Source organism: Artibeus jamaicensis, unplaced genomic scaffold (assembly GCF_021234435.1).
Source record: "Artibeus jamaicensis isolate MK-2021 breed Jamaican fruit bat unplaced genomic scaffold, CSHL_Jam_final scaffold_612, whole genome shotgun sequence".
NCBI classification, from domain to species: Eukaryota; Metazoa; Chordata; class Mammalia; order Chiroptera; family Phyllostomidae; genus Artibeus; species Artibeus jamaicensis.
Genome location: NW_026522049.1, coordinates 13,680,111 through 13,698,048, shown reverse-complemented (window position 1 = coordinate 13,698,048; position 17,938 = coordinate 13,680,111). Strand labels below are relative to the sequence as shown.

The window sequence follows — 17,938 nt, the reverse complement described above, 5'->3', positions numbered from 1 at the left end:
TTGCATTATATAAGCAGGTCCTCGTGGCCTGGGGCAGGGCCAGCGGTCACCAGGGCCTGCGTATACGGGGCCACTGCACCGCCGATTAGTGCCCGGCATGTCCCCTAACGCCAGTGCTGCAGCTGATGTCTCCGAGTGCAGCTTCTGGGCGTGGTGCCTGACTCGGGCAGCTGAGAGCGGAAGGAGAGCGGGCGCAGGTGCGAGAGGACAGGTGGGCTCGGCCGGGGCTCCCCCGAGGGCGCGCCCGCGTGCGCCAGGCCTCACCCGTGCTGGTGCTGATGTTCTCCGTGCCCACTGTCTGCCCCATCAGGTGGTACTGGTTCAGCCTGGAGCCGTCTTCTGCCACCACCACCGACTTGGTGGTGTCGTTGGTCCAGACGTAGACGACCTCGGAGTTAGGGTACGCATCTGTGTGGGGGGACAGAGAGCGGCATAAACGCGGTGTCACTGGAAACCTGGCACAAGCCAAGGAGCAAGAGAGAGGTCGCAAAGTCAAAGCTCAAGGGTCAAGTGGCTCTGCTGGCTGGAGCATCGCCTGGTGTGTGAAAAGTTGCGGGTTTGACCCCTCGTCCTCAACCAACTGATATTTCTCTCACATCGATGTTTCTCTCTCCATTTCTCTCCATCTATCTCCTTAAAAAATCAATAAACAGATCCTCAGGTGAGGATTCAGAAAAAAAGAGTTTGTAGTGTGGTCCAACCAGGGCAGAGCCCCCACAATTCAAGCGCTTCCATTTCGGAAGTACCAGTGCTCAGAAACCACTACCCAGCTCTTCCTGGGGTGTATTTTTGTGGGGATGCTAACAAGGGGGCCCTGAGACCACAGTGCCTCGGGAACCCCCAGCTCTTTGGCGTCATGCAAGTCACTTACGCCCTATGCCTCAGTTTTCCATCTGTAGAATGGCGGCAGGGGGTAACAGCGCCTCCTTCGCGGGCCCCTGGGGTGCACAGTGACCTGTGCCTGCAGCCCCGGGGGCAGCTCGGATGGCACCCCAGGTATTTCTAGCTGATAGTGGAATAGAATGAGAACACCGAAGTGTTGCCAGTTGAAATCTCTGTTAGTGAAGTTGTATCCTTTTCGCCAGATGTCTGAGACTCAGCACCGTACCAAAAAGCAGGGCCCCCCGGCCCTGAGCAGGGGCCCCATCGGCGGGGCTGGGGTCCTACCCGCGCGAATCGGGGAGTTGATTGTGATATTTGTCTGCACTAGGAAGGCATGAAATAGGAGGAAATAGATCAGACTCGTTCCAGCCACTGGCAAGACACCGTGGCTACTACGCAGAACTCACACTGTGGCGGGGGTGTGGAGTGGTATCCCTGTCACGCTTTTAAAAACTCCCATCGCCTGTTTTCAAGTTTCAGATGATACAGAAGTGCCTTTTGCACATGGGCAGCCTGGGGGCTTTCCTGACACAGCGTACCCTGTCACAATGTCCCCTCTTTCCCGAGGACAGGCGGATCGGGGCGATGACACCCCCACCTGGGGCTGTGCCAGATCCGTGGCACCCTGAGTGCTGGCGGGTTCAGTAGTGGAAGTGCCATGGGGCGCACTGACTATGGAAGGGCTGCGGCACTGGGGACTCGGTGCCACCAGATCCTGGCCCTGGCTGAGAGTGGGGACAGACAGCAGGGGACAGAGAGGCAGCGTGTGACTCCCAGCTGTCCCCAGACCAGCTCAAACGGCTTGCGTTCCTGGCCCCCCAGCCGACTGCTTCCCCCGGGGGACAGCTGCTGAGCTGGGAGGCTGGCCTGCCGCCAGGGCCGCCTCTGCACGGACACACCCCGTCCACGGCGGGGCTGTGAGTGTGACCCCTGCCCAAGAAGTGGAAGGAGACCCCCAAGCCTGGGCAGGTGCGAGGCAGCTGGGAATTGTGAGTCCTGAGCTCTTAAGAACTCACACCTCAGGGCCGGGTGAGGAGCCCGGGAACACAGACCCCTGTCTGAGGGCAGGAAACCCCGCCCCCCACCCTGTGGGGCTGGCGACTGGGTGCTGAGTCTCCTGGAGACAAAGGGAGAGGGGCCCTCAGGACTCGTGGAGCCACCTGGAGACTGGCAGAGGTCTGGGGGTGCAGGGGCCACCTCTGGTGGCCTGGAGGACATGAGGGCGCAGACGGGAGTCGTGGTAGGGTGTGGAGGTGCAGAGGTGGGGGCTGGGACAGGCCTGTGGGGGGCGTGGACCCCGTGCCATCTGCCCTCCTGACTGTAGGGCGGGCATCGCTCCCTACCACAGGGGACCGGGCGGGGGGTCCACAATGGCGGATGGCCCTGTGGCTTAGCGGCGTGTGGACGGGGGAAGCGTGTCTGTGCCTCGGGGGTCCCTGGCTGTGGGGGAGGCTGGCTCTGTCACCTGCAGACCCGGCTTGCTAGACACAAGTCCTCCCAGCCTCTTTCTCCATTGTTAGTGGGGCTGCTAGTGAATAATAATGCTTATCTACAATAAAGTCCCCCCCACACAACTGTAACTAGATCAAAGTTGGCTGAAATCACCAAGTGATGGATACACGTCACTTACGATGCGTACTCATAATTCATATCACCTTGCTTTTCACACTGTTGGAATGACATGTAAGTGTTCAGTGACCTGTTAATATTGATAGTGCTGATAGCATTAATAATGAGGAGGGTCAGTGTGGCCCCCAGCGTGCTGGCCCCACCGGCTGAACTCTCTCCCTCTCCAGATGAAGGTGGGTGGGAACAAATGCCCACTCGTGTGCGTTTCCGCTCTGGCGTGGAGAGGCACTAAATTCCTCTTCCTGTCACCGGTGCGGCATCAATCTCGGAACTGGGGACAGCAGTAAATGAGGCAGTCGGTTTGCTTGCTCTCCTTTGTCATGATTGAAAGCTTCAGAACCATAATCCCCACCTCCACAGACCATCCATCCACGGAGCCAGGCAGGAAGGTCTGGCAGGTTTTCCCCCACGGGGGACTGGGGGATTTGTCACCGCCTTCTGAGTGGCGCCTTCCCCTGGCCCGACACTTCCTGTCTGTCCTCATCCTGCGTCTCCGACCCTGAACAGTGGCCTGGCACCCTCAACCTGATTCGCGAGGCCTTTCAGAAGCAATGAGGCCGCCTCACTGTGAGCGAAATACGGCGTGTGACTTTGACCTTCAATGATGCATTTATGCTCTAAGCCTCTATTTGCTACCAGCCGTATGTCTGGTGCATCTCCTGGGGACACTATGACAGCAAAGTCTGCTCATCAATGCCAAGTAATCAGTATATGCTTGCCACACAGTAGGTGCTTAATAAATACTAGTTATAAGAAATGTAACCTGCCATGGCCAGTGAGACTCAGTTGGTTGGACATTGTTCCACACACCAAAAAGCTGCAGGTTCGATGCACACGTGAGGCAATTGATGAATGCTTCTCTCTCACATTGATGTTTCTCTCTCTCCCTCCCTATTTATTTTTTAATTTTTTTATTGATTATGCTGTTACAGTTGTTCTATTCCCTCCTTCATTCCCCTCTACCCTACCCCCCATCCCCACCATTACCCCCCCTTTAGTTTATGACCAAGTGTCTCAAGTCCTTTAGATTCTATATTTCCCATGCTATTCTTGCCCCCCCTTCTATTTTCTATCTACTTATTTTCTGTAACTTCTCCCCTCTTCTCCTTCTCCCACTCCCCTGTTGCTAACCCTCCTTGAGATCTTCATTTCTATGTTTCCACTCCTGATCTAGCTGTCCTTTTAGTTTGCTTTCATTTTAGGTGTGGTTGTTAATAACTGTGAGTTTGTTGTCCTTTCACTGTTCATGTTTCTTTAACTTCTTTTTCTTAGATAAGTCCCTTTAACATTTCATATTATAAGGGCTTGGTGATGATGAACTCCTTGAATTTGATCTTATCTGAGAAGCACCTTATCTGTCCTTCCATTCTAAATGAAAGTTTTGCTGGATAGAGCAATCCTGGTTGTAGGTCTTTGGATTTCATGACTTGGAATACCTCTTTCCAGCCCCTTCTTGCCTGCAAGGTCTCTTTTGAGAAATCCGCTGACAGTCTGATGGGGACTTCTTTGTAGGTGACTGTCCCCTTAGCTCTTGCTGCTTCTAGGATTCTCTCCTATTTTAATTTTGGCTAATGTAATGATGATGTGCCTTGGTGTGTTCCTTCTTGGGTCCAACTTCTTTGGGACTCTCTGAGCTTCCTGGATTTCCTGGAAGTCTATTTCCTTTGCCAGATTGGGGCAATTCTCCTTTATTATTTGTTCAAATAAGTTTTCCACTGGTGGCTGTGCCTTTCCCCCTTCTGGTACCCCTATAATTCGGATGTTGGAGCGTTTAAAGATGTTCTGGAGGTTCCTAAGACTCTCCTCATTTCTTTGAATTCTTGCTTCTTGACTCTTTTCTGTTTGGCCATTATTTGCTTTCTTCTGGTCCACTCCATTGATTTGAGTCCCAGTTTTCTTTTCATTGCTATTGGTGTCCTGTGCAATTCCATTCATTTCAATTAGTTTCGCCTTCATATATTTGTCTAATTTGTGGCTATAATCAACCAGTTCTGTGAGGATCCTGATGACCAGTGTTTTAAACTGTGCGTCTGAGAGTTTTGCTATTTCTTCATTGCTTAGATCTATGGGCTCTGGGGCTTTGAGATCTTCTTGCGACATTTTTGGTCTGTTTGCGCCCTTTAAGTGTGAGAAGCGGCGCCTTGGACTCCCAGGTCGCTGGGTTGTGATGCTGTATGTAGGGGCGTGGTCAGAGCAGGGAAATGACGACCCCCTCTGCTGTTTCTCACAGCTGGATGAGGAGCAGCGCCTTACGTAGTTCACCTGGGCCGAGCAACTCAGAGTCGCTGGGTTATGACGCTGTATGTGGAGGTGGGGTCAGAGCGGGGAAATGGCGGCGCCCTCCACTGCCACTTGCCACTGGGACCCGCCGGGCCCCGGTCCAACTGCCCACTCCCTCGCCTGTCCACCCGCGCACAAATGCGTGACCACAGTAAACACGCAGCACCGCTCCCCCGCGGTCGCTCGCCTGGTGGCTCTCTCGGTCGCTCACTAGGTCCAACCCTGCACCTGGATTCCGCACGTCTGGATTCCGCACCTGAGTCCGTCTGACCGAGACCTGTGCAACCCCGCTTCACTAGCCGCTGGTTTCGCCCCTTACCGGTCAGGCTGAAGAATTTGTTGTTAACAGACTTCCGAAAAGTTCAATTTTCCGTGTTCTGGCTGTGTTTTCTGTTGCTAATATTTAGTTGTCTCTAAACTTGGTTGTGTGAGAAGGCACGGCACATCCACCTATGCCTCCATCTTGGCGGAAGTCTCTATTTATTTTTTAAAGATTTTATTTATTTATTTTTAGAGAGAGAGGAAAGGGGGGAGAAAAAGAGGGAGAGAAGCATCAATGCGTGGTTGCCTCTTGCACGCCCCCTACTGGGGACCATGGTCTGAAACCCAGGCCTGTGCCCTGACTGGGAATGGAACCAGCAACCTTGTGGTTCGCAAGCTGGCACTCAATCCACTGAGCCATACCAGCCAGGGCCCTTCCACTCTCTTTAAATGCAATGAAAAAGAAAATGTCCTTGGGTAAGGAGGAAAAAAGCAACATGACCTGTGTTGGGAAGGATTTTGCTTGGTGTCAAATCCAGTCCTAAGAAAAGATCTTTGTACCTGAACTCACTTTCTAGGTGCTGGGGCAGGCAAACCCACTGGTCAGCCTTACACGACAGGCTGTGGGGACACCCAGGGAACTGCCGATAACCAGCTAGGAAACCTGTTTAATTCCGTGCGTTCACTGCCTATGAAGCTAGACCAAATGCAGCTTAGGATGTAATGGATAACTGGAGTTTTGTTGCTCTGCAAACACGCAGGATTTGAGCTCTCACACACCCGAGTCTCAGCCTCGCTCTCTCTCCTAAAACCGGGGGTCTCTCACCCTCCCCGGGCCTCAGCCTCTCAGCCCCCGAAACAAAGTCAGCACCTGACTCACCAGCCACATCATCTAGCCCAGAAACTTTGTGAGATACAAAACGTGTGTCGATAGATCGTCTCAAATGGCCTGTTGGACACCTAGGAGGCCGGCTTTCCACTCAGCAGCTAAACCGAGACCAGCGGGCTGGCCTCTCTCCTTGCCCAGAAATGACCAAAGGAAGTGTTGCCATAGGCAGATGGAAATGAGCAGATGACAAGTCGGCCCGTCACCGGGAAGCCACACGAGGAAACAGACCTGCTGGGCAAGTGGCCCACCAGCACCCACAGGTAGGGAAACCGCCCTGACTGGGGCGACCCAATCAGAAAAGAAGGACAAAGGACTGTCACCTGCTGGTCGTGGAGAGAAGTGAGAAGCAGGGCAAAGGTCAGGAGTGTGAGGAGGAGGTCCTTCCACGGCCCCGCCCAACCCTCCATAAACTGACTGGCTCGTTTCTGTTCAAATCAGCAGGTCCTTCCAGTTACTTTTGATTTCCTCACGTGGGGATAGCACTTCCCAAGTCACCTGGGCATGTAATGGCATCTGTGACTCCTGTCCCTCTTTGGTCCTGAGCACCCGCCTGTCACACCACTCAGCTCTCATGGTGTCTAGCGCTTACAGAAGTTCCTACCTCTTGGTTTCGCCACCATGGTAGTGTTTGGTACAGCTTCTCCTTTGCGCCAAACATCACCTGCTCTGCCTCCTAGTTTTACACCTTCGTGGTTACAGTCCTTCCTGGTCCCCCCAAGGAGGCACTCAGCACCCCACTCACAGCTCCCCCGCCATTGGTCCTTAAGTCTGCTGTGCCTTGTTCTAGACCAGTCCTTTCAGGTTCGGTTTAAAATGTCATCGCCATGGCGAGCTTCCCCATCTGTAAACTCCACCTGGGTTGCAGCTGCTCCGAGGTTTAACCTGGTCATCCATGGCGTCTCTAAGACCTCCCAGGGGACACCCTGCATTCCAAACCAGCCAGAACAGGGTCCCCCCGAGAGACATCCACGTCTGACCTAGAACCCATTTTCACGAACCCGTGACTTAGTCTAGTACTGAATGCATCACTCCACAAATAAAATGAACAAAAAGAAATTATGTTCTTTTTCCTTTTTTAAATAGTCTGTTTCTTTAAAATTTTTTAAAAAATATTTTATTTATTTATAGAGAGGGGAAGGGAGGGAGAAAGAGAGGGAGAGAAACATCCATGTGTGGTTGCCTCTCATGCGCCCCCTACTGGGGGATCTGGCCCACAACCCAGGCATATGCCCTGACTGGGAATCAAACCTGCGACCCTTTGGTTTGAAGGCTGGAGCTCAATCCACTGAGCTACACCAGTCAGGGCTCTTTTTCTAAATAGTCTTGATTTATCTTCCCCAGGTAAGCCATGCCATTGTCTGTAAGAAATTTCCTTACAGACTCAACACATGCTTCTATAAACCAGGACTAATTTTGGCATCGGTTTGCATCCTTGAGAAGAGACAGCAATAAGGGCCATGTTTGTCAATTCAGCTTCCCATTAGTGAGGCCTGAGCATGTGGCTCATTAGAATAATGACACCTATTTGCATTCCTTTGTCTCCTGACAGCAAAGAGCTGTTGATTGAATAATTTTAAACTCATTATACTATCACATTTAGCCTCTGCACACTCATGGTATGAATGACCTACTTGGCCAGAAAGCTATTTTTAGTCCATCCAAAAAAAAAAGGGGGGGGGACAAAACAAAGAAGCAAAACACTTAATTGAATAACATTTCTTTTCTTAAAATTATTATGTCCTGCCCCGGCTGGTGTGGCGCAGTGGATTGAGTGTGGGCCTGGGAACTAAAGGGTCACTGGTTTTACTCCCAGTCAGGGCACATGCCTGGGTTGCAGGCCAGGTCAGGTCCCCAGCAGGGGGCGCACAAGAGGCAACCACACATGGATGCTTCTCTCCCTCTCTTTCACCCTCCCTTCCCCTCTCTAAAAATAAATAAAATCTTAAAAGAAATTATTATGTCCTGAGCTGAAACCATATGAGTTGAGGAGAGGTGAAGAGGTGTGCCGGTTTCTACCCCTTGATAGTTGAAGAAAACCCTTCTAATTGCTTTATGGAGCATAGCGATGATACTAACAGCAAATATGAAAAAAAGACACCCAACATCTCAATCCAAACCATCGTCAGATAAAAATAAACCTGGCACAGAGTTCAGAAGCTCAGGAAACACAAGCGCTGATTGATCGTGTTTGGTTTGATTGAATGTAGAAGTGGCGTGATTCTGTTGATGGGTGTTTTGGCTTTGAATGTGATGAAAGACTTAACTGCGGTGGGTAGGTCGTTAACTGTGAGGGAATGAGGTGAAAAAGGATTAGAGAGAAGCGTCCTGCCTTGGCGCTACCGGCCCCTGCACACAACAGTCATTACGTCTGAATATCACATTGATTGAACTTATTTAACTAAAGATGAAAAAAATGACACTCTCCCTTTTAGTGTTTTGTCTTTGATCAAATCAAGAGCACAATTTCCATAGACAAAGAAGGGCATAATTTTAAGTCCTACAAGTAAGTCATTTTCCTCTTGGGAACATGAACAATTCACTTTCCTTGAGGGACGTGAACCAGCAATTTCCAGATGAGAGGCCTGAGGGATCTTTTGAATGTTTTGATTAAGGCAGCAATTAATTTAAATAATTCCTGGTGAGAGTTCCTTTTCATTATACTGCATTTCCCCAAATAATGTGTTCTATCTCTCCCCGGCATTTCAAGATCATAGTTTGAAAAAAAAATGGATCATTTCCATCCAACCCAATTTTGGCTGATCACACACGCTTACCTCTCCTAATTCCAAAAATCTCTTTGGAACGATAGAAATAATATGAAATGAACCCCTCAGAGCCAAACGATGTTCCCCTGCCAGCAATGGTAGAGTGGCTGTTATTAGGTAACCACTATTAACTCAGGAAACATTTGAAAAATAGCACCCTGAAGGCATTGGAGAGAGAACAGATATAGGAGGAGACTGAAGGGGGTTGGGAGAAAAGAATGGCTTTTCACATAAAAAGCTGTGAGGTGGCCCTGGCTGGTGCAGCTCAGTGGACTGAGCGCTGGCCTGCAGACCAAAGAGTCGCCAGTTCAGTCAGGTCGCATGTCTGGGTGGCAAGCCAGGTCCCCAGTAGGGGGCGTGCAAGAGGCAACCACACATTGATGTTTCTCTCCCTTTCTCCCTCCCTTCCCCTCTCTCTAAAAATAAATAAATCTATTTAAAAAAACTATAACAGAAAGGTCTAATATTCATGTCATTAAAGCCAGGAAAGGAGATGAGAAAAAAGGTGTGGCAGGGAAAGCAATCAAAACATAACTAGTCAGACTTCCTAAATTTGGCAAAAATCTATAGAATCAAGAATCCGAACAAATCTCAAACAGGATAAACCTGAAGAAATCCGCCCCAATACACATTATACTCAAACCTCTAAATACTGAAGGCAAAGAAAAAAAATACTGTAAGCCACTGGAAAAAAACAAAACAAAACATCTTACCTATAAAAAATAGTTGAAAGACAGCAGATTTCTTGTCAGAAAATATGGCAGCAAGAGTAAAGTAGCCCATTTTTCAAGTGTCAGAAGAACTGTCAGAACATAATCTTATAACCAGCAAAAATATTCATCATGTATGAGGTTAAAAAAAGGTATAAAAGATATCCCAGGCTAATAGTAATAAAGATATTGCATAGGTATTAACTGCTGGCAACGCTAATGTCGGACAAAGTGTTGGCTCCATGGCTTTCAATGGGTAAAACACAAGTCGGTAGTGACGCATGGGTGTGAGCCAGGGGCTAGTGACTCAATGAACTCTTATGGAGGTGATGATGATGGTGATGGTGCTGGGTACTTCTTGAGCACTTTCATTGCTGTTACGCTGCCATTTTCAAACATTTTTCTCACGGCCACTTCACAACTGAGGAAAGAGGGGTGGAGAGGCTGCCGGGTCACAGTTACTCAGCAAAGAAGCGGAATGGAAAGGGTTCAGGCCCAGGGAGTGGAATGCTCAGTCTCAGGGAGCACATTCTTAAGTTTTAAAAACAGACAACTTCACCCTGGCCGAGTAGCTGAGCAGGTTGCAGCATCGTCCCCAGGCTCCAAGGTCGTGAGTTCCATCCCCGGTCAGGGCATGTACAGGAATCAACCAATGAATGCATCAGTAAGTGGAACAACAAATCAATGTTTCTGTATCTTTCCCTCTCTCTCTAAAATCAATCAATGAAAACATTAAAAAAAAGACAACTCCCCCCTTTGGTTGGTGTAGCTCAAGTGGATTGAGCGCGGGCCTGCAAACCAAAGGGTCATCAGTTCGATTCCCAGTCAGGGCACATGCCTGGGTTGCAGGCCAGTTCCCAGCAGGGGACGCATGAAAGGCAACCGTACATTGATATTTCTCTCCCACTCTCCTTCCCTTCCCTTCTAAAGATAAATAAATAAAATATTTTTTTAAAAAAGAGACCTTCACCTAGCACAAGGAAAAAATGAACAGTGTAAGAGAAAGAATGCAGGGTGCTCCCATTCTTTCCAACTGTGCCTCCCAGCATCTCAGAAGTGGCCAAGGCCACCCCCATGCTCTCTGGCATGGCTGGAATCCAGGGATTTCTAGTCGGATCAGAGAAGTATGTACCTAATGACTAAGCTCCCTGTTCCATCAACGCACATTTCCTAATGAGTACACAAGGTGAGCACTGACTGAGCATGACAAACAATGTTGTTCTTATAGAACATTCTAGAAGAAGTGAGTTAACACAGCAGTGATCGCCATGCAATAACACAGGTACTGACTGAGTGCTGGAAATTGGGTGTGGAAGGTGGCCCCTTGGAAGAGGTGACCTGGAACTGAAGACGTGGAAAAAAAGACCTGCCTGGAGAAGGTGCAGGGGAGACAGTTCCAGGTGGGAAGTGCCTCCACTCACCTTCTCCGGGTCGCAGACCAGGAGGCCAGTCTGCAAGGTGAAAGGTGTGTGTATCCCACCACTCTCTCCAGGTTTCTAGAGCAGCTTGCAGCTGCTATCAGGGATACTTGCATAGAGAACTCAAATTCTGGATGGATGGATGAATGAATGGATGGAGAGATGGATTCATGGATAAATGGATTCATGGGTGGATGGATGGATGGATGGATGGATGGATGAGTGAATGAATGAATGCAGTAGCAAGCCCTACAGAATATCCACAGTTCTTACTTGTGGAAATAACTTACAGCTGCCGAATTTCAGGGGGCAAGCATGCGCGTCCATGGGGAAGTCTTCCAGCTGCATCGGACACTCTGCAGAGATGGTCAAGCTGAAAAAAAAACAAGAGACGGAGATTAAAGAGCCCAGCAAGTCTGGCTATTGATTCAGCCACTGCCGTGTCCCAGGCAGCCGTCTTAATTATTTCACTCATTATTTTCATTGCCATCATTTATCATCTAAACTGTCCCACCAAATTACACCAGCTTGCATGGTAGATAAATGTGCATTGGAAAGAAGGCTCCCATCAAATCCACTCGAGTTCCCCAGCTTGGCGTGTGTGTCTGCCCATACATTACCCCTCGGAAAGTGATGTGAGACACCTTTAAAAATAGTTTATTCCTTCTTTCTCATCCCTTACCCAGAGTGATCTAAAATACCTCTGTGACAGGGCTGAAAAGACGAGTATTTTCTAAAGGCTTTGCTAAGCTCAGAAACTATAACCATGGAATAAACGCACAGGCCAGATTTTCAGCGGAAGCTGGCTGCCTTTGTGGAGAACAGGTTGTTCCATCAAACTGCCAAGCAGCTGAAATTGCGGTGCAATGGCCACCCTTTGGCGCCGACTAATGATTGTTTTTACGTCACGCCTGGCCTTCTAAGTCATGAGACCAGTGCTCACTCCCACGGTCCCAGCAGCTAAAACAGCAACAGCTCTAAGAGGTGTCATCGGCGCCGGACACAGGGGCATCAAGCGTGTTCCAGCACGGACACAGCTGATTGGAGTAGCGCGATGAGGGGCGTTGCCATGAACACGTCTGGTGAAAAGGTGAGACAGCGATGCCCAGCGATGGGGCTGGCACAAGGCTGCAGACTTATTTATGAAGCCCTATGGGACTGGCACCCGCTGCCCGGCCCCTGTCCCTGTGTGGTGGGGTTCCTGATGGCAGGTCATGTGGTCCCAGGTTCTGTGAGTTTCGGAGCTCCTGCCCTGTGGTTCTTTCATTGCCCTACAGAGTTTCCTAATTAGGGAGTGACTCTAAATTCCCTTAATGAGGTAATTTTCTGTTTAGCATTCCATTGTCTAAAACAAGATTAAATGACATCAAGTCAAATGGAATTACAAAATGTCCTTCTCGTTTAGACAAATAATAATTCGGTGCAATATCAGCATCATTGTTCTCTCCCTTATATGGAGTCGGGATCTGACCTATGTGCCCTGATTTCTTGTTGTCCAGATATTTTCTACATGTACATCATATTTTCTTTTTGTTTGTGGTACATAAAATCCAGTCTTTCGCATACCTAGCATTAGAGCAAGAGTATTCCCACATTAAAATTTCTACAGGCCCTGGCTGGGTAGCTCAGTGGGTTAGAGCGTGGTAATGATACGCCAAGGTTGCAGGTTCAATCCCTGTCAGGGCACATACAAGAAGCAAACCAATGAATGCGTCACTAAGTGGGACAATAAGTCAATGTTTCTCTCTCTCTTCCTCTGTAAAATCAATAAATAAAGTTTTAAAAAATTAGGACAAGAAATGTAGACCGGGGAGTCTGCTTTCCGCATCAGCAGGAGGTGGAGGAGGGTCAGAGAAGGCAGGCGGAGACCGGGGGGCAGAATTTAGCTGGTTCTGTAAAGAAAACTCTTTTCAAGAAGAACCAGTCCCGGTGAAGCATAAAAGAGGGGAGTTCTACAGTCACCATCTCCACGCACGCCACCACCAGCGCATCGCAGACTGTCTCCCTAGTTTAGCAACCCCCCTCAGAACAATCCCAAACGCTGGAGAAAATAAACTTCATCTTCGATGGCGCCTCATCTCTAACTGCTCAGGTAAATCCCGAGAGAGCCAGCCCTTCAGCCTCAGAGAAGAGCATGCGTGTGTTTGCTGCCTTTATAAACATTTCCAGAGTGGCCTATGCTTTTATGAGACTCGGCGATATCTCCAGGGAAGAGACAGCCTTCCATTCATGGGGCTCTTAAAACAGAGAGTCCTTGATGGAGAGCCAACGGCGTCCATCACAGAGGTGAGGTCAGAGCATCGTGTGGGCGGTACAGCGGGGGGGGGGGGGCCTGCAGGGCCACCCACTGCCAGGCCACCCACTGGAGACGTTCTTGTGAGGTGGAGGAAAGGAAGCCTCCGAGGTTAAGAAGCTCTGGCCGTGGAGAGTGTCGTCGAGACGCGTGAAGGTTGAGGGTTCCATCCCCGGTGAGGGCACGTAGAAGAATCCACCACTGAATGCATCAATGAGCAGAACAACAAACTGATTCTCTCTCTCTCTCAACTCCATAATAAAAAAATAAGAGCTACACATAAATTCTGGAGCTGAAAAAAAAAAACCCACCAGTAACTGAAATGAAAAGTCCGCCCTGTGGCCGCTGCAGCTCAGTCTGCCAGAGTCCTGAGCAGTGCAGATACTGAACGAGCGATTTGAGTGGGCTTTATAATATTACACGATATTATTTACTATACAGTAAACATCACGTGTTTTGTTCCAACAACCCAGAGCCTTTCGCATGACGACTCTGCATCCTCCCGCTGGGGGGACAAATGGAAAGGGAGCCATGGAGGCCTGTGGGTGGGACCCTGTGGGGGACCCTGGGGACACCCGGGGGAGGCAGGCCAGGGCAGCCCTTCTTTGTGTAGACTCAGGGGCCCGGGGTAATTCTCTACCGGGAACTGTCCCTTCCAGGCCCGAGGCTGTGGTGCGGGCCTCAGATTCTCCTTTTTCCACTCCACCTTTCAAAGCGCTGTTGTCCACTGTGGAAACGCATTTGGGGACGGTCTGTCAGTGCCATCTGGTGGCCGGATGGAAATTCTGGAACCGTCCTGAGTCAGGAAAGGTTTTCATTATAGTTTAAATCAGGGGTCACGCAAGCAGGCAAAGCTTGCTTGAGCTCCGCCTCCTGTTCCCCTGGCCCTGTGGTCCTCCACAGAACCCCTGGTGCCAAAAAGGTTGGGGACCGCGGGTTTAAATGACCGAGTTCAGCCCTGGCTGGTGGGGGCTCAGTGGATTGAGTGCAGGCCTGCAAACCAAAGGGTCCCAAGTTCGATTCCCAGTCAGGGCACATGCCTGGGTTGTGGGCCAGATCCCCCAGTAGGGGGCGCACAAGAGGCAATCACACAGTGATATTTCCTTCCCTCTCTATCTCCTTACCTTTCCCTGATCTCTAAAAATAAATAAATAAAATCCTAAAAAAATAAATGACCGCGTTCAAGGCCACCAGCACACAAAGGTCATCAACTTAGACGAGGGCGCGTTATGTTAAGGAAAAAACTCACTATGACGACTTTCCACGGACATCTGCGTCCCCGGCATGAGCGGCGCTGACTGGGCTGCCCCCGCGAGTTCGTGCAGCGGAGCGTCCTGCGGAGAAGGCGGCGAGCACCGCGCAGGGCACCGGCGGCGGAGCCGGGCTGCACCCTCCTCGGTGAGAGGCGTGAAGACGGAGGAACCGCGGAGCTTCCATTTCGCGCGTGTTCCGCTGTGCGCCGCGGGCTGGTCCGTGTGGAGGACGCGATAGCTCTGCGTGGCCGGCGGTTTTCACTGGCCAAAGGAAGCAGCGCCGGCGGCGAGGCGCGCACTGCAGAGATGACTTTTCTCGCAGCCCGGAGGCTGGAAGGCCGAGGCGGGGGTGGGGGGTGCGGTGAGCCGGGCCGGCCTCGCCCGAGGTTTGCAGACGCTGCCCTCGCCGAGTCCGCAGGCGGCTGCCCCTTGGAGTGCGCGGGGCCGCCCTCGTGGCATTTGAAAGGGCTTCTCTCCAAACACACTCACAGCCTGAGGTCTGGGGTTTCACACTGGGACACACGCAGTTCAGCCCCGGGTGATGTGCGTTAATTTGCATCTCACCTGTCGCCTCCCCGCCCCCTGGAAACTGGTGCGTTTTCAGGGGCGACATCCCAGGGCGAGACTAGAGAGGCCTTCGGGAGGCGGCAAACGTCCGTTCCTCCGTCTGCAAACCAGGCCGAGATGCGTGTGCGGCCTCCTCGTGGGGGCCCCTGACGCCCCTGCGGGGGCGCACGGGGCCGATTCAGCGTCTTCCCCGCGGAGGCGACGGGAGAAGCCGGCGAGGCAGACGGGGATGAGCGCGGTTAGAAGGGGTGCGCGCGCGGGTGAGCGAAGGGCAGCCGAGGGGGGTCCGGACCCGCCGGCAGAGGACACCAACAGCCTCGGACCGGCGGGGACGAACGGGACAGGCGCAGGTGCCCGCAGGTGCGAGGGCGCGCGTCGCACCACTGCCAAGGGTGCCCGGGCGAAGCGTTTGGAGACATTTCCGTTTCTGCCAAACGCGACACATGCCGTGGGGCTGCACTTCGTCCATCTCGGACACTCCGCCTGTTTGACACCAAATCCAAGCTTCCTTCCACCCTCCCCGGACCCCTCCCAGGGCCCCCCTGGTTCCTGGGTGGGCAGCGCGGCCTCCCCCAGGCGGGCCACGGGTGCTCTCGGCCACCCCCTCTTCACCCCATTTCAGCTCCACAAACAAGTCCTGCCGGTCCTCCCTCCACAAGGACTCCGAGCCCATCTGTCCATGTCCGTGGCTCTGCCCTGCGCGGCCGCCTGGACATGGCGACCGCCCCCCCCCCACCAGAGACTTCTCCTGGAGGCCAGATCTCCAGACGGTGACATCCAGGCCAGAGCCCCGACAGCAGGCCCTGCCCATAGAGGGGACATCACCTCGAGTAGGGCTTCTGCCCTTTTGTTGTTGGATGTCTATTAAAATATTTATAGCCTATTTAATTATTCATACTTTTAGAATGCTTTTTAAATTTTTATTTATTAATTTTTAATATTTATTTTTAAAATATTTTACTTATTTATTTTTAGAAAGGGGAAAGGAAGGAAAAAGACGGAAACATCAATGAGTGGTTGCCTCTCGTGCGCCCCCTAGTGGGGACCTGGCCTGCAATCCAGGCCTGTGCCCTGACTGGGAATCAAAACTAGTGACCCTTTGGTTCACAGGCTGGCACTCAATTCACTGAGCCACACCAGCCAGGACTAAAATGCCTTTTTTAAAAAAATAAATTACCCTATTAAAAGATTGTAGGAAGCCCCGGCCTGGTAGCTCAGTTGATTACAGCATTGTCCAGATACACCAATTTGCAGGTTTAATTCCTGGTCAGAACACATACAAGAATCAACCAATGAATGCATCAATAAGTGGAACAACAAATCGATGTATTTTTCTCTCTAAAATTAACAAGTAAAAAATTTAAAAAAAGATTTAGAGTGGCTTGCTGGATTTAAAGAAACAGGACCAAGATACATACAGCCTACAAGAGACTGCTGTTTACTTTAAGGACCCGCATTGGCTGAAAGTGAAGTGATGGAAAAGATATTTCTCGTGAATGGAAGACAAAAGACATCAGGGACGGCCATACTTGTATCAGAGAAAATACACTTTACATGAAAAACTGTGACAAGACCCAAAGAAGGTCATTATACTACGACAAGAGAATCAATTCATCAAAAAGATGACGATCGTCAATGCGCATGCGCTGTACATTGGAACGCCCACCTATACGAAGCAGCGCTAACAGGTCTGAAGGGAGAAACAGACAACACAACGATAGCAGACGACTTCGCTACACCACGTTCAATGACGTACAGATCAGACAGATGGAAAACGAATCAGGAAGGTCCAACTATAACCATCCTTCAGAGCAAACGGACCTAGCAAACATGTGCAGAACATCCCACCTGGTAAACTGCACGGTACACGTATTTCTCAAGTGGTCACTGCACACGCTCCAGAAGAGATCACATGATGATAGGACACAGAGAGTTTTAGCAAGAAGACTGACCTCACACCAATGGCCTTGATCACAGAGGTTTGAAACTGTAAATAAATAACGGGAAGAAGGTTGGCAAATTCCCGAGGGTGTAGAAGTGAAACAACACACTACTGAACAACAAATGGATCAAGGAAGAAACCAAAAGGAAGATTAGAAAGTGTCTGGAAACAAAATTAAAATGGAAACACAGCATACCAAAAAAAGTTCCAGGTACAGCAAACTTCGAGTTTAAGAAGGAATTTTATAGATAAATGCCTAGATTTAGAAAAAAAAAAGACCTAAATAGATATCCTAACTTTACACATCAAGGTACTGGAAACAGAAGAACAAACTAGACCCAAAGTCAGAAGAAGAATAAAATAACAAAGAGCAGGGCAGGAATTTTAAAAAGAGACCAGAGACACAGTAGAAGACATTCAGGAAACCCAGAGCTTTGACTCTGGAACAGATAAAAAAGAATTGGCAAAACTTTAGCCAGACGAAGAAGAAAAGAGAGAGAAGACTCAAATAAATAAAATCAGAAATGAAAGGGGACATTGCCACCGACACTGCAGAGACGCACAGAACCGTGAAGGACAGCTGTGACCAACTCTCTGCCAATAAAGCAAATGACCTGGAAGAAAGGGACCGATTCCTAGGGACATACTACCCACCAAGATTGAATCAGGAATGAATAGAAAATCAGCAGAGAAATAACAAGCAAGGCATTTCAATCAGTAATGAAAAACCTCCTAACTCAAAAAAAAACCCCACAAATACAGACCAGAGAGAGTTGGTTACCAGAGGGGTGCAGAGGAGGGGACAAAGGGTCAAGACCGTCAAACACAGGGAGACGGAATGAAACTAGATTTTGGACGGTGAGCAAGCCCTTGTGTATACATACATCGCATGTAATGTTGTACATCTGAAATGTATATGATACTATTAGTGTTACTCTCATAAATGTAATAATAATAAAAACCCTCCTGACAAAGAAAAGCCCAGGACCAGCTGATTTCACTGGAAAACGTGCCAAATGTTGACAGAAGTTACACCAATCCTTCTCAAA

At 50.0% G+C, this 17,938-nt stretch overlaps 2 protein-coding genes across 2 annotated transcripts in view; one reads left to right on the top strand and one right to left on the bottom strand.

Moving 5' to 3' along the window:
* GABRB3 (gamma-aminobutyric acid type A receptor subunit beta3) overlaps positions 1–17,938 on the top strand; it is a 238,005-nt gene that overhangs the window by 1,651 nt on the left and 218,416 nt on the right. The window lies entirely within an intron of this gene.
* GABRA5 (gamma-aminobutyric acid type A receptor subunit alpha5) overlaps positions 1–17,938 on the bottom strand; it is a 54,282-nt gene that overhangs the window by 12,278 nt on the left and 24,066 nt on the right. The window contains exons 5-6 of the mRNA XM_037132734.2: positions 11,125–11,207; positions 265–408 (exon numbers count right to left, since the gene is read on the bottom strand). Coding sequence (XP_036988629.2) covers positions 265–408; positions 11,125–11,207 — 227 coding nt within the window. The remainder of the gene's footprint in view (positions 1–264; positions 409–11,124; positions 11,208–17,938) is intronic.